At 52.9% G+C, this 15,426-nt stretch overlaps 1 protein-coding gene across 11 annotated transcripts in view; it reads left to right on the top strand.

The window, feature by feature from the left end:
* herc1 (HECT and RLD domain containing E3 ubiquitin protein ligase family member 1) overlaps positions 1-15,426 on the top strand; it is a 51,620-nt gene that overhangs the window by 13,319 nt on the left and 22,875 nt on the right. For 6 of the 11 annotated variants that reach the window (XM_015017325.1, XM_015017333.1, XM_015017329.1 and 3 more), the window contains exons 18-45: positions 779-1,003; positions 1,069-1,242; positions 1,310-1,424; positions 1,489-1,612; positions 2,116-2,287; positions 3,574-3,922; positions 4,451-4,571; positions 4,827-4,878; positions 4,993-5,267; positions 6,061-6,273; positions 6,344-6,464; positions 7,591-7,828; positions 7,904-8,076; positions 9,321-9,476; positions 9,543-9,649; positions 9,872-9,982; positions 10,054-10,224; positions 10,297-10,536; positions 10,864-10,947; positions 11,022-11,578; positions 12,036-12,606; positions 13,130-13,397; positions 13,550-13,760; positions 13,851-14,017; positions 14,088-14,204; positions 14,533-14,791; positions 14,859-14,980; positions 15,064-15,287. In XM_015017325.1, the coding sequence (XP_014872811.1) occupies positions 779-1,003; positions 1,069-1,242; positions 1,310-1,424; positions 1,489-1,612; positions 2,116-2,287; positions 3,574-3,922; positions 4,451-4,571; positions 4,827-4,878; positions 4,993-5,267; positions 6,061-6,273; positions 6,344-6,464; positions 7,591-7,828; positions 7,904-8,076; positions 9,321-9,476; positions 9,543-9,649; positions 9,872-9,982; positions 10,054-10,224; positions 10,297-10,536; positions 10,864-10,947; positions 11,022-11,578; positions 12,036-12,606; positions 13,130-13,397; positions 13,550-13,760; positions 13,851-14,017; positions 14,088-14,204; positions 14,533-14,791; positions 14,859-14,980; positions 15,064-15,287 (5,717 nt within the window). The remainder of the gene's footprint in view (positions 1-778; positions 1,004-1,068; positions 1,243-1,309; positions 1,425-1,488; positions 1,613-2,115; positions 2,288-3,573; positions 3,923-4,450; positions 4,572-4,826; positions 4,879-4,992; positions 5,268-6,060; positions 6,274-6,343; positions 6,465-7,590; positions 7,829-7,903; positions 8,077-9,320; positions 9,477-9,542; positions 9,650-9,871; positions 9,983-10,053; positions 10,225-10,296; positions 10,537-10,863; positions 10,948-11,021; positions 11,579-12,035; positions 12,607-13,129; positions 13,398-13,549; positions 13,761-13,850; positions 14,018-14,087; positions 14,205-14,532; positions 14,792-14,858; positions 14,981-15,063; positions 15,288-15,426) is intronic. The other 5 variants (XM_015017334.1, XM_015017326.1, XM_015017332.1 and 2 more) reach the window with 4 other exon arrangements.

Raw genomic sequence — 15,426 nt, 5'->3', positions numbered from 1 at the left:
GACGATTTTGTTTTTTGTCTGAAATGTTTGTAAATATAAATAAAGTTGCTGAGTTGGTAACCATGCAGACATGGTTTGGTGGGCGGGGCTAACAGGCAAACCTGTTCAGACCTTTGCTGACGTAGATCGGATCGGCTTCACGTTGAACTACCGGCTGATCACCGATCTCCCAAAATTAAGGAAATTGTCATTGATGAATCGGTGCACCCCTACGTAAAAATCAGCTGCAGCTGGACGCTCCCGGCCGACCATCTGCATTAGTGTCTGAATTATGACATAAGAAGTTCAGATTGCTGTCCGAATTACAGCCCCTACCGCCATTGAAGATAAAAAAAAATTCCACTAAAGATTTCTGAATTTTAAAATTAATATCAGAAATTTTCTAGAAAAAACTGTGGAAAGTTTCTCAGCTTGAAAAGTAAAAAAAAAATTGACTTTTGAAACTGATAAATTAAAAAAACTTTCAAAGTTTTATTCTAGAAAATATATAAAATAAATTTTGGGGGGAAATTTCCCCGAACACGCCGTCGCAGAATTCTTTCTGCTCCCAGATTAATGTCCGAATTTAAAGAAAAAATACTAAATAAAAAAACTATCAAGTCCAAATTCTGAGAAATAAATCAAAATTCAAAGATGAAACCTGCCAGCTGGGAGCACGGTGGGAGCAGCATCATGCTGCGGGGCTGCCAGTGGATTCTTTGTTGTGACCAGTCAGGTCAGAACCAGAGCCTGGTGGTTCTGGCCGGGGTCGGTAACCGGATCCTTCCCGTCCCTCCAGGCGCGTCGGACCTGGCCGAGCCGGCCTCGGGCCTGGCGCTGCCGGCGGCGGCGCTGTGCTGGGTGTGGCTGGTGGACCTGGAGCGGACCGCGGCGCTGCTGGTGGGCCGCTGCCTGGGCGGGATGCTGCAGGGCGCCGCCGCCTCGCCGGAGGAGAACCACGCCGCCTACTGGCTGAAAACGCCGCTGTTCAGCAACGGCCTGGAGACGGACATCCCGCAGCTCGGTACCGGCCGGCCCGCCAGTGGTTCTGTATGGTTCTGTGTGGTTCTGACTGCGCTGTCCCTGCAGATTGGGTCATCGGCTCGCTGCTGGAGGCGGCGCTGTCCGGGAACGAGGAGCAGAAGCCTCTGGACCGGCCGCTGCGCCCGGACCTCAGCCTCCTGCTGGACCTGGCGCTGGGCTCCTCCAAAGAACCCGCCAACAGCCTCTGGATCAACATGCAGGACTACGCCATCAGCAAAGGTCTGACCCACAACCAGAACCAGAGCAGAACCAGAACCGGGCCTTACTGCTGTGTCTCCTGTTGCAGACTGGGACAACGCGTCTCTGAACAACGAGTCCCTGCTGGACACCGTGTCCAGGTTCTGCCTGGCCGCGCTGCTGAAGCACAGCGGCCTGCTGGGCCCCGCCTGCGGCGAGGGCAGGTGAGCCGACCCCTGACCTTTCACCCCGCTCTCCTCTCCTCTGCCGCTGACTCTGCCTTCCCAGCAGGTACCAGCCGTCCAAGTCTCTGGCCGAAGTCTACCGCAGCGTCTACAAGGTCCGGAACCGCCTGCTGGCCTGCAAGAACCTGGACTTCATCCAGACCCGGTCTTCATCCCGAGAGAGGCGGGTCGGTCCCAGTTCACTCCCAGTTCACTCCCAGTTCACTCCCAGTTCACTCCCAGTTCACTCCCAGTTCTCTGAGAAATAAGAAGTTTCATTTATTAAGAGCTGCTACTTTATTGACTTGTCGTATTTTTATAAATTCTCTTATTATTGATACTTTATTCTCATATTAGTACAACTTTATTTTCATTATATTAACACTTTGATCTCGTAGTATTCCGACTTTTTCTCATCTTTGGATTATTATGATTTTGTTCTCGTATTTATTCTTGATATCAGCTCTTAGTTATGCTGATCTTTAAATATTTAAATTTCAGATCATTTCATAATTCTGATCATAACTGCAAGTTGTTGACGCTTTGAATTAAAATCTCACCAGACTTTCATGCCGGCCGAGTTCCTCCTTTAGGGGGCGCAGCTCTCAGAAAGGTGGGGGAAGAGGCGCTGACGGACAGGAAGTCGATGGTGGATTCCAAAATAAAAGCAGAGTCTGATGTTGTGGTGCAGATCTCGGACAACCAGGACTCGCTGGACATGGACCCCCAGGAGAACTCGTTCACCCGCACCATCGACGAGGAGGCGGAGCTGGAGGAGCGGGCCGACCGCGAGCGGGAAGAAGGACACCAGGATCAGGACGAGGAGGAAGAGGACCGGGAGCACGAAGTCATGACCGCAGGAAGTAAGTACAGCCCTGGAGCCCGGCCGCTTCCTGTCCAGAAACGTTCTGATCTGGACCTAGTCTGGTCCAACATGCTGGTTCATCACTTCTTCTTCTGGTCCCAGGAATTCACATTTAACAAACAGGAAGCAGAATCAGATTTTAGGTCTGGATCAAAACTGTTCAGTGTTTCTAAGTTAGAGACGCTCCGATCCGACATTATGTCTGCATTAGGGATGCTTCGGTCATCCATGGGACCGGTCTCTGCCGGTCTCTGCTGATCTCTGAGGTCTCTGCCGATCTCTGAGGTCTCTGCCGATCTCTGAGGTCTCTGCCGGTCTCTGAGGTCTCTGCCGGTCTCTGAGGTCTCTGAGGTCTCTGCCGATCTCTGCCGGTCTCTGCCGATCTCTGAGGTCTCTGCCGATCTCTGCCGGTCTCTGAGGTCTCTGCCGATCTCTGCCGGTCTCTGCCAGTCGCCTGGAATGGCTGTTAAATCTTCGCCTGAGGTGTAAATGATACCATGTTATCTGGCAAAATGGAAAAATTATCTGGCAATAAATTCCCCTAATTTCGACATAATAGACATATTTTAATACATATCTAATTTTTTAAGTTCCCTGCTGCAGCTGTTCGGTGTGGGAGCTGAGCGGCTCCGTCTGTGAAACTACCAGTAGCGACGGTCCGACAGCGACTAGAGACGCTGATCGATCACCAATCATACACTTTTTCACAGAAATCAGCTGATTATGATCAGTGGCCTGTCGATCGGCACACCTCCAGTCTGTATCGTTCCAACATGGAAACATTTCACTTTATTTTGGTAAATTAACAATATTACAAAGGAAAACAAAATAACAATAAAATCTCTAGAAAGAAATTCTAGATAATATGCATTATTGATAAGTGAACTTTCTGAACCATGTGACAGAAGGTTGGTTGCAGTTTTTCACACAGTTTATTTTCTATTGGTGGTTCGGCTGCACCGACTGAACAGATTAAAGTTGTTTTTACATGTTTTAGTGACGTTATAAATATATTTATAACCAGAGTTGTCCTGGTGCAGAGTTAGCTAACACATTTATTATTCTGTGCATTTATGTCTGTGTTAAATAAAATAAAATGTTTTCAGTCAGTTGAGCTGTTTTTTGTATCGGATCGGTATCAGCCGATGCTAAACCTCAGATATCGGTATCAGAAGTGAAACCAGTGGCTCTGCAGCTTTTTGTTTTAACTGCTGAAGTCTCCAGGCTGCTCACACTCTAACCCTGCATCCGTCTGTGTGTGTTTGTGCTCGATGCACAACGCAGAAATCTTTCAATGTTTCCTCTCAGCGCGGGAGGTGGCTCGGAGCCGGGAGCGGGAGCGGGCCAGCAGCGGGCCGGGCCCGGGTTCTGGGTCGGCGTCCCGCAGCGCAGCGGCAGCGTCGGGATCTGGGGAGGAGGAGGCAGCGCAGTCGCAGGAGGAGCGGCGGGGCAGCGCGGGGCTCCCGGAGGGCCAGGACCTGTACACGGCCGCCTGCAACTCGGTCATCCACCGCTGCGCCCTGCTGCTGCTGGGGGTCAGCCCGGTCCTGGGAGAGCTGGGCAAGCAGAACCAGGAGGACGGCCCGGCCCAGTCGGCCACCGGAACACAGGACTGTCTGAGCTTCATGACCAGGTACAGGGGGAGGGGCCAGGGGGTGATGGATGCAAACTTGGAACTTCTTGGATGCAAATTTAAGAGAAAAGTTGTTGGTTTCAAGCACAGAAACCTGCAGAACTCCAGAACTAAAGGTGCTGCAGAAAAACTCAAATTCCCAGAATGTGACCTGCTGAGGCAGGGGTTCCCAAAGAGGGGGGCGGGACCCACAGGGGGTCGCAAGACACCATGCAGGAGGTCGAGAAATTATTTTCAGAATCATAGTGAGAAGGTGTATGGCCAAAAGGGACAAAATTACATGAATAATATATACATATCATGATATAAATTATTGAATGATTTAATTCATTTTATATTTTTTATACTATGACGTGCATTAAATAATAGATATATCATGAAATAAATACATGCACCATTAAATGTCATTAAATAATGTTCAGTTTTATACATTTTAACCATTATATGCTAAATTGATCTAAAAATATGTAGAATTATATGACTACAGATTTATTTGGAATAAATCGAGGGAAATAATTCTGTTTCCAGGAGTGAGAGTCTGAGTGCAGAGAGCCGCTCGGTGCAGAGCAGCCCCAGCTACCGGCTCATCAAGTCCCGCAGCGAGTCGGACCTGTCCCAGCCCGAGTCCGACGAGGAGAGCTACACCCTGGTAAGGAAGCTCCGCCCCCCATGCCCGGGCCCCTGGGTCCTGGTGTCCCCTGGCGTCCCCTGGGTCTTAGTGTCCCCTGGGTCCTAGTGTCCCCTGGCGTCCCCTGTCTCCTGGCGTCCCCTGGCGTCCCCTGGGTCCTAGTGTCTCCTGGCGTCCCCTGGGTCCTAGTGTCTCCTGGCGTCCCCTGGCGTCCTCTGGTGTCCCCTGGCGTCCCCTGGGCCCTGAGCTGAAGGCTGTGTGTGTTTTCTGCTGCAGAGCGGACGCAGGAACGTGGATCTGGACCTGGCCTCCTCCCAGAAGAAGAGAGGTACTGATGTGGAAGGAGAAGAGGCTGCTTGTTGTCGTCATGGTTCATCTGTCCCCCCGTCCCATCAGTGGAGTGATGCGCTGGTTCTTCATCGTCTCCTCCTCTTCCTCCCAGGAATGCTCCACAGCTCCCCCGACTCGCTGGCAGAGTCCTGGTTCCGGTCCAAACTCAGCCGGCAGCGCAGCTACGGCTCGACCCACTCCTCCGGGGAGTCGGACCTGGACCTGAGCCGCTCGCTGGGCGTCCACGCCCTCATCGACAACATGGTGAGCTTCATCAGCGGCGACGTGGGCCTGGCGCCCGCCTTCAGCAAGGAGCCCGAGGAGGGCATGTCCACCAACCCGCAGGCCGCCATCTTGGCCATGGAGCAGCAGCAGAGCAGGGCGGAGGTGAGGCGACGGAGACGCACGTTATCCTCAACCCAACTTTATTCATAACGCAACGAACGAACAGCACGACTAAAACAAAACGTTGGAACCAGGACGACAGTAACCCAGGAGAGTCGTAGCATTTAAGTCCTTTTATTAAAAGGTTAAATTAAAAACAGTTTTATTGAAGTAAATAAATCAATATAGAAAAAATATATATAAAATATGCTATTTATTTTCTACTTAAAAAAGGTTTAATAAAACAAATTCAAAAATATTTACTAAATAAAATAATTTTTATGAGATGTTATGTATCATATCTTTATTCTACTTTTAAATTTTTTTGAATGAAAAGAAATTAAATAAATTAAAAATATATTTTTCATTCAATCAAAAACAGAATGAAAATGCATATATAAATATAAAGGCTTTTTAAAATGACAACTTATGCATTTAATGACCATTTTAAAAAAAGAGAAAATAAAAATATTCACACTTTATTTTGATTCCATTTTAAATGTTAAAGTTTTATTCTTATAATATTTTTGATTCATTTTTGTTGTAATTTTATTTACTTTTTACTTTGTTTCCATTTCAAAATACGTTTTTATTTTGTTATTAATTTAATTATCAGTGCTTCTAATATTAAGATGAAACAGATCCTTTCTTCGTCTGGAACACATGAAAGCAGAAAACAACAAGTAACTCGTTTATATTTAAGGTTTTACTGTTCGCTGCGTCCAGGCTGCGTGTTCCTCTGTCCCGGTTTTAAACGGTTTAAAGTTTCTGCTTCATCATGTGACTGTGGCTGCAGCTGCGGTTGGAGGCGTTGCACCAGATCGTGGTGCTGATCTCCGGCATGGAAGAGAAGGGCAGCCAGCAGGGCGGCGCCGAGCGGCCGGGCGGCGCCTTCCAGTCCTCCTCCCTGCTCACCTCGGTCCGGCTGCAGTTCCTGGCCGGATGCTTCGGCCTCGGCACCGTGGGCAGCGGCCTGAAGAGGGAGAACGTGCAGCTGCACCACTACCAGGTGAGGAAGAGGAGGAAGAGCTCTGGTCCGGTTCTGTGGTCCGGTTCTGACTGGCACGTTTGTGCTCCAGGATGGGATCAAAGCGGCCAAGCGGAGCCTGCAGATGGAGATCCAGACGGCCGTCCATAAGATCTACCAGCAGCTGTCGGTGACTCTGGAGCGCGCCCTGCAGGCCAACAAGCACCACATCGGTACCGACGCTCTCCTGCTTTTCCACACACAGCTGGTGTCTGAACCGGATTTATCCACACATATGCGGATATCTGACGAACCAAGCAGAGCTTCATCAACACATAACCTCCGTTTAATATCATTAAAACAATGCTGATGATAAAACCTCCGATTAAAGTGAAGATTTGCAAATTCTCCTTTTTAGCTTTTGCACCAAAACCCAGTTTTCAGGACTTTGAGAGGTAAACGCATTTCAGTGTGCAACAGATAATGCAGCGATGACATCACATTGTTTCCGTTTGCCATGCAGAGGAGGAAAGATGGCTGCTGTCAGAGAGGGTTTCATGTTGGTTCAGACTTTTCCTTGATTTTGTATAAACACACAAATATGTTGAACTGCTAAGGAGAAAAATCACCTGGAGCTCAAAGGGAGTTAAAGTGCTTTACATGATAAAACACAAAAATAAAAAGTCCTGAAAACATCATACAGTCGACAGTTTGAGAAACAAACATTCCATTTTATAAAAATAATCAATACAGATCAAATATGTTGATCAATGCTCCATTTATTATGGCAGGGGTGGCCAAGTCCAGTCCTCGAGAGCCACCATCCTGCAAGCTTCAGATGCATCCCTGCTTCAACACACCTGAATCAAATGACTGGCTCGTTATCAGGCCTCTGTAGAGCTGATCCCGGTCTGTTGGAGTAAGGATACTTCTAAAACTTGCAGGATGGTGGCTCTCGAGGACTGGACTTGGCCACCCCTGTATTATGGTTTAAAACCAACAGGTGGGATTTAAATGAACTCAGTGTTTCGTTAAACATCCACACACTGACTTACATGATTCGACATCGTTTCATGTTTTATTAACTTTAACAGCATTTACAAGTAGTTCAGCTTCTCTATCTAAACCTCCTGGCTCCATGTTTGGTTCCTAACAGGACGTGGTGGTGGTTTGGAAGGCTTGTGATTAACTGACAGATCTTGGCGCTACACTGCCCCCTATGGGCTTGGCATGTTTAAACACAGCTCAGTGTTGTATGAACACTTTCCTTAAAGGTGTGGATGAGATTAATTTATTTTAAAAAGCCCCAGCTTCATGTTGACCAGGCCTCAGTCTGACCCTCTGCTTCCTCCTCTACAGAAGCCCAGCAGCGCCTCCTGCTGGTGACGGTGTTTGCGCTCAGCGTGCGCTACCAGCCTGTGGACGTGTCCCTGGCCATCTCCAGCGGCCTCCTCAATGTGCTGTCGCAGCTCTGCGGCACCGAGACGATGCTGGGCCAGCCGCTGCAGCTGCTGCAGAAGCCGGGCGTGTCGCAGCTTAGCACCGCCCTGAAGGTGGCCTCCACCCGCCTGCTGCAGATCCTGGCCATCAGCACCGGGTAACGCCGCCGCAGCGCCGCAGCGCCTCCGGGGCCCAGAGCGCCTCTAACCCAGCGGCCTGTCTGTCCCTGCAGGACGTACGCCGACAAGCTGAGTCCCAAGGTGGTGCAGGCGCTGCTGGACCTGCTGTGCAGCCAGCTGAAGAACCTGCTGGCCCAGGCGGGAGGCAGCCGGCTGGCGGCAGGGAAGAACCCGGACGACTCCAAGACGGACGACTGCCCCGACTCTGACAAGAAGGACTTCAGAGGTTAGCTTCAGCATCTAGCTCCAACCCTGACACACATCCACGTCTCCGTCTGCCTCTGAATTCAGTTTTCTTATGTAAACACTAAACAATAACAGACACAGAAATCCCTCTGGATCCATTTCCCTTACACGTCTTGTTCTAGTAAAACAGCCAGTGTCAGTCTCAGGTTTGTTCAAATATAATTCAACCAACATTTAACCGTTACACAAAGGTATCTGCTGAAATGCATTTAACATTATTTCTGTCAGATTAAAGCAGTCATCAAGCATCTGGGCTGGTTATTTTTAGGGCTTAAATAACAAGGAAAAGTCTGATCTTACCTTTTGTCCTGGAGAAAAACAGCCTAGAACACGCTGCCACCAAATAACCTAATCTGTTCAACGTCTCCCTTAAAGGGATTGTATTATGTATTTTCTATGCACACATTTTATGGCAGTCAAGTCACTTAATTACCTTCAGTTGTTATAAAAATGACTTTTATATCAAATATGTCTTAAAAGAAATTTGACTTTGGAATTTGACACCTTGAAATTGGCCCTCTGTGTCTTTAAGAAGCTCCTGCTCTTTCTGAAGCTCCGCCTTCAGGAAGTCATCCCAACATGGCTCCTCTTTTAGCCCTTTAACAATGTTTTTACCAGCTCTGAGAAATAACTCAGCAGTTCCACCAGGCGTTTGCTAATTGCCGCTGGCTAGTCTGAAGGAGCTGAGTGGGGAGGAACTGTCCCGCGAAGGCGGAACTTGGTCCACCCAGGCGTTTTCCACAGCTGAATGGTTGCCATGGAGATCAAAGGATTTCTCAAACATGAAAGAATGAAAGCAACACTCCAGGTTCATTTTTGATGAGGGAAAATGTATTATGATGGAAAGCTCAGAAAAGTCAGTCCTGGGTGATACTGGCCCTTTAATCATCACGCTGCGGTCACCAAATATTAAACAGTCAAAACCCTGCATTTCTTGATGAAGGAGACTCAAGTCGGCTGATTCTTCTGAACTTTTATTGGGAGATAAAAATGATTCGCTAATGCTAATCATGCTGGTAGAAGATGCTAAAACCAGCAGCGACTCAGAACCTGAAGGCCCTCTCCAGGTTTTGGTAAAAACTGGAGTAAGGGCTCAGGTTGGATGTCGCCTGGAGAGCTTTGGTTCCCGTTGATGACCGTCCTGCAGTCGGATGAGAGCAGATCGTCTCCAGATTGCTGATTTTCCTCTGGGTCGTGTAATGGCTCAACGTTTTTGTTGTTCAGCTTTAATCCGGAAGCAGCACACCGCAGAGCTCCACCTCGGGGACTTCCTGGTCTTCCTGCGCAGGGTGGTCTCCTCCAAGGCCATCCAGTCCAAGATGGCGTCCCCCAAATGGACCGAGGTTCTGCTGAACATCGCTGCTCAGAAGTGCTGCTCAGGTGCGCCCTCTGCAGGTAGCAGGTGAGTGTGGTCGAATTAACATTAACAGATGTTAAATGTTGCAGGAATTCCTCTAGTGGGGAACATGAGAACCCGCCTGCTGGCTCTGCATGTGCTGGAGGCCGTCCTGCCGGCCTGCGAGGCCAACATGGAGGACGACCAGCTGACCCAGGTAGGGGGCGCTGCGGAGCCGCACTTCCTGAAGCCGCAGGTTTTCAGTTCTGCCTGTTTGTTTCTTTGTGTTTCTGTCGTTGCTCTTTTGTTTTTCTTTTCATTCTGTTTTTGTCTCTTTTTTTGTCTTTCTGTCTTTTTTCTCTGTTTTTCTTTTTCTGTTGTTCTGTCTTTGACCGTTTATCCTTCTGTCTGTCTCTGTCCTGATGTCTCTGTCCTCCAGGTCGTGGACCGTCTCTTCTCTCTGCTGTCTGACTGCATGTGGGAAGCTCCGGTCGCTCAGGCCAAACACTCCATCCAGATCAAGGAGAAACTCCAGGAGCTGAAGCTGCAGGTGAGGGCGTCGTCACGGCAACCCTGGTCCCCCAGGTGGACGCGGGACGCTGACGTCTGTTTGGCCAGCAGGGCGAGGCAGAGGAGGAAGACGAGAACCTTCCCATCCAGGAAGTGTCCTTCGACCCGGAGAAGGCGCAGTGCTGCGTGGTGGAGAACGGCCAGGGCCTGACGCACGGCAGCGGGGGCAAAGGTTACGGCCTGGCGTCCACCGGCATCTCCTCCGGATGCTACCAGTGGAAGGTGATCCCAGCACAGAAATCTACTGGAAAACACCTGGAAAGCTCCGCTAACCGCTGCTTTTCCCTGCTGCAGTTCTACATCGTGAAGGAGAACCGTGGCAACGAGGGGACGTGCGTGGGCGTGTCCCGCTGGCCCGTCCATGACTTCAACCATCGCACCACGTCGGACATGTGGCTGTACCGCGCCTACAGCGGGAACCTGTACCACAACGGAGAGCAGACGCTGACGCTCAGCAGCTTCACGCAGGGAGACTTCATCACCTGCGTCCTCGACATGGAGGCCAGAACCGTTTCCTTCAGCAAGAACGGAGAGGTCAGCACAGCTACAGTTTCTTCCTTCCACCTGACTTTCCCAGTTAAACACAGAGCCGCTGTTGGATGTGACAGAAAGTTATTCAGTTCCGTTCTGAATGTTGATGTTTGCATCGTTCCAGTCTGATTCCCTCCTTCTGCTTTATCCTCTTTCCTGTCTTTTTCTCATTTCTTATTCTATTCCTTCTTCCTTTGTTCCTCTATTTCCTTTCTTTGATTCTCTCATCATCACCTTCCTTTCCTTTTTTGTTTTTCTCCCTTCCTCACTTCCTTCCTCACTTCCTTCCTTCCTTCCTTCCTTCCTTCCTTCCTTCCTTCCTTCCTCCAGGAGCCGAAGTTGGCGTTTGAGGATGTCGACGCGGCCGAGTTGTTTCCTTGTGTCATGTTCTACAGCAGTAACCCGGGAGAGAAGGTAGCCACCGCCGCCACTCAGAGTTCAGCATTCAGCAGGAAGTGGCTCTCTCACACTTCCTGTTTCCTCTGCAGGTGAAGATCTGCGACATGCAGATGAGAGGGACGCCACGCGACCTCCTGCCCGGCGACCCCGTCTGCAGCCCCACTCCCACGGTGCTGGTGGAGGCCACGGCCCAGCTGGTCCGCATCCTGCACCGCACCGACCGCTGGACGCCGCGCATCAACAGCGCCATCATCCAGCGGCTGCAGAAGATCAAGCCCTGCTTCCGGGACGCCGCCACGGGGGGCCCGGCCGGCGGCCAGCGGCTGAAGAAGAGCCGCTCGGTGCAGAGCCGCGAGGAGCACGACGCCCAGAGGGAGAGCCCCGACGCTCCGCCCAGGGCGGAGGAGGACCGGGGGCGGCACGGCCGGCAGCACGGCCTGGCGGACCTGGCCGAGCCGCACCTGCGCAGCCTCTGCTGCGACGTGTGGCCGGTTCTGGCCGTGATCGGGGGGGCGGACGGCGGTCTGCGTGTCGGCGGCCGCTGCGTCCACAAGCAGACGGGACGCCACGCCACGCTGCTGGGCGTGGCCAAGGAGGGCAGCAGCTCGGCCAAGGTCCAGTGGGACGAGGCCGAGATCACCATCAGGTACCGGAACCGCCGAACCCAGACGGTTGTGACCCAGTCGCTCATTTAAGTAACACAAGAACCCGACTGGGTTCTGATCCAAACACTCATTTGACAACATTAATTCATTCTGTTGAATGATTCAAACATCTGTTATCACATCTGGAACCACGCACCGTTAACGTTTTAACTTCTGTCAGTAGATCTGTCACTGTTTTCATCATCATCATTCTAACTTCGGGTTGTTTGGCATTTTCCTCGTCTTTCTCGTCTCTCCATGTTTTCTGTTTCTGGAACGTTTTTCCTCATAAATCTGTCTTTCAGGAACCCGGTCGGTTCTGAAACCGGGTCGTTGGTTTCCTCCTCCGTGTCGCTCCGCCTCTCCATCACCCATTTCCATCAGTTTTCCCCCGTTTTCCTCCGTTTCACTCCGTTTCCCTCTCCTTGTCTCTCTTCGCTCCACTTCCTCCCATTAAAGCTTCCCAACTTTCTGGTCGCCTAGTGACACGCCGCTGTACAATCTGGAGCCGTGCGAGCCGCTGCCATTCGACGTGGGCCGGTTCCGGGGTCTGACCTCGTCGCTGCTGCTGGACCTCACCTACCTGACCAGCATCCACGAGGAGACCGCCGCCAAGCTGGGCGGGCGCCGCCACGACAGGAAGCACCGCAACGCTGCCTCCGTTGGCCACGAGCCGAGCTGCGCCGACGACAGGCCGGACGGCCAGAAGGACGCCGCCGCCTCCGAGCTGAGGGTGTCCCACAGCCTGGAGGAGGTCAAGGCTCACCTGGCGCCCAACTCCAAGTCCGAGAGCGAGATCTCATCTGTCGCCTGTGGAAACGAAGCTCTGTTTGGCCCGGCGCCCAACGCTGCCGCAGAGGCGGGCAGGAAGAAAGGCCACGACCATGGCGGGCGCCACGAGGCTCCGCCCATCAGCACGCAGTCAGAGATCCACGCCGTACAGCTGTCCTACCTTTACCTGGGCGCCATGAAGACCCTGAGCGCCCTGCTGAGCTGCAGCAAGTACGCCGAGCTGCTGCTCATCCCCAAGGTACACACGCTAATGCTAGCAATGCTAGCAGCATGCAGGCAGAGAGGGGGGAGCTAGAGGGTGGAGTAAGATCAGGGATGAAGTCATGAGAGATTTGGGCGGAGCCAGATGGGGGGAGGCTACAGGGGGCGGAGCCAAATGGGGGGATGTTATCAAATACATTTTAATTCTGTTCATTTATGAAATGTTTTCAGTCAATCAGGTGTTTTTCTGTGTGGAATCGGCGTCTGCTGAAACCTCGGATCTCGGCAGAGGAGAAAGTGGATCGGTGCATCCTTGATATCCTTAAAGATTCTTACAGCTTATCTTGATGTTTAAGCTGCTTCCTGATTCTATGTCATGTTTGGGTGGTGCATTCACTGACTGTAGGACATATGGGATTTCTAGTGTCGTCTTGGGCCGGAACGACTGAATCTGTTGCTTAGAGTTGCAGTTGTTGCCCCCTGCTGGTCAGTGTTAGAAGTGCAAAGCGTAGCAGCTGAGGGGTGTTGGAGCTAACCCAGCGACTGTCTCGAACATCCAGGTGGTCCCCGAGGCGGCGCCGAGCGGCCACAACGCCGACCTGAACGCCAGCGGCGGCGCAGCGCCGCCCTCGCCCGTCTTCCAGGAGGAGGTGGAGATGCGGACGGCGCTGCAGTTCCTCATGCGCCACATGGTGAAGCGCGCCGTGATGCGCTCCCCGATCAAACGCGCGCTGGGCCTGGCGGACCTAGAGAGAGCGCAGGCCATGATCTACAAGCTGGTGGTGAACGGGCTGCTGGATGAGCCCAGCGGCGGGAAGTCCAGGCCGGGTGAGAGCAGAACCGCATCAGAACCAGGCTGGGGTCTAGAGTTCCTTTAATATCTGTTCATTCATGCTAAATATTTATTCGTTTTATCTGATGGTTGATGGTTTTAGCTTCCTGCACAGATTCTGAGTCAGTTTGGGTGTTTCATATCTCAGGGGCGAGGAGTGAGCCTGAAGGGGAAGGCGAGGGCGGCGAGGGCGAGCAGCTGGCCCAGACGCCCATCACCACCAGCCCCTCGGCCTCCAGCACCACCTCCTTCATGAGCTCCTCCCTGGAGGACACCACCACCGCCACCACGCCCGTCACGGACACCGAGACCGTCCCCGCCTCCGAGTCCCCCGGCGTCATGCCGCTCAGCCTGCTCAGGTGGGAACTCACCGCGGTCCGGCTTCATCATGGAGTCCCTCGTCTCTCAGGGTGTGATGACCTTTGACCTCCTGCTGTGTGTCCCAACAGGCAGATGTTCTCCAGCTACCCCACCACCACCCTGGTTCCGACCCGGCGGGCCCAGACGCCGCCGGTGTCGTCCCTGCCGACGTCTCCGTCAGACGAGGTGGGCCGCAGGCAGAGCCTCACCTCGCCGGACTCCCAGCCCTGCAGGCCGCAGAACCGGGCCGGAACATGTGAGTGGACCCGAGGACAGGCGCCCCTGTGCGCAGAAGAGGAAATGACGGCCATGTTGTCTCCCCTCAGCTCTGTCGGACCCCAGCAGCAGGCTGTCCACGTCGCCGCCGCCGCCCGCCATCGCCGTGCCGCTGCTGGAGATGGGCTTCACGCTGCGCCAGATCTCCAAAGCCCTGGAAGCAACGGGTCAGTCGAAGTCCTGAACACGTTTCCACAAACCTTTTACTGATCTCATGCCCTCTGAGATCAGGGTGCATTTTTTTTTACAACACTTCTTCTTGGGATACAAAAATGTATCGGCAACAAATTTCCTTAATTTTGGGAGATCGGCGATTGGCCGATGCTGGCACGTGAAGCTGATCTGGTCTTTATTGGAGCTTTTCCCTGCCTTGTGTAAGACTTCGCAGCTGAATGTGGCCTGAACTCCATCAGCAGAGCGTTCAGTGTCGTGTCTTAGCAGAACGCTACGGTAGCCCGCAGGCCGGCGGCGCTGACCTCTGACCTCTGCCCGCAGGCGCTCGGGGAGAAGCGGACGCCCAGAACATCACGGTGCTCGCCATGTGGATGATCGAACATCCCGGCACGGAGGACGAGCGCGACGAGCCTCACACCAGGAGCGGCGCGCTGGTCGTCGATGCCCCTGACTCCGCCTCCTGTCCGGGGGCGATGGCGTCCTCGGGGGGCAAGTCCCTGGACCGGAGCCCGTACCTCTGCTGTCCGGGGGACGTGGCCAGCGCCGACGCCTCGGAGCTGGAGGAGGGCTTCAGTGACAGGTAGCGGCGTTTTCAGAGGGGGAGGCTGATGTTTGACCTTTGACCTGAACTTACTGTCATTCTGCAGCCCTGAAGGTCTGGAGCAGGACAGCGCAGCGGCGTCCAGCTGCACCTCCCTCAGAGGACGCTCCGCCGCCGGCAGGAAGCACCGCTTCGACCTGGCCGCACGCACGCTGCTGGCGCGCGCCGGTGAGAACATCAAACACACCCTGACCTCACGCCGCCGCCGCCCAGCGAATCACCTGTCCCTCCTGTTCCCCTCCCCACCCCAGCCGGGCTGTACCGCTCCGTCCAGGCCCACCACAGCCAGGCCCGGCGGGACGCGGCGGCGCCGCAGCAGCAGGACCCGGGCGCGCTGTACGACTTCAACCTGGACGAGGAGCTGGAGATGGACCTAGACGAGGAGACCATGGAGGCCATGTTCGGCCAGGACCTGGCCAGCGACACCGACATTCTGGGAATGTGGATCCCGGAGGTACTGGACTGGCCAACATGGGTGTGTGTGACTTTCTGCTCCAGCCAATGAGCTGCTCCCCCCCCCCTCTCCCTAAGCTCACACATGCACGCTGAACCTCCAGAACACTCGCTGCTGATTGGCTGCTGCCTGGCATCCATTGATCCACTCGGCATGAACG

This window comes from Poecilia latipinna, unplaced genomic scaffold, assembly GCF_001443285.1.
Source record: "Poecilia latipinna isolate Pla-1442-1.1 unplaced genomic scaffold, P_latipinna-1.0 Scaffold2127, whole genome shotgun sequence".
Taxonomy (NCBI): Eukaryota; Metazoa; Chordata; class Actinopteri; order Cyprinodontiformes; family Poeciliidae; genus Poecilia; species Poecilia latipinna.
Note: the sequence above shows the minus strand (reverse complement) of the source record. Positions and strands in the feature narration are given on the sequence as shown.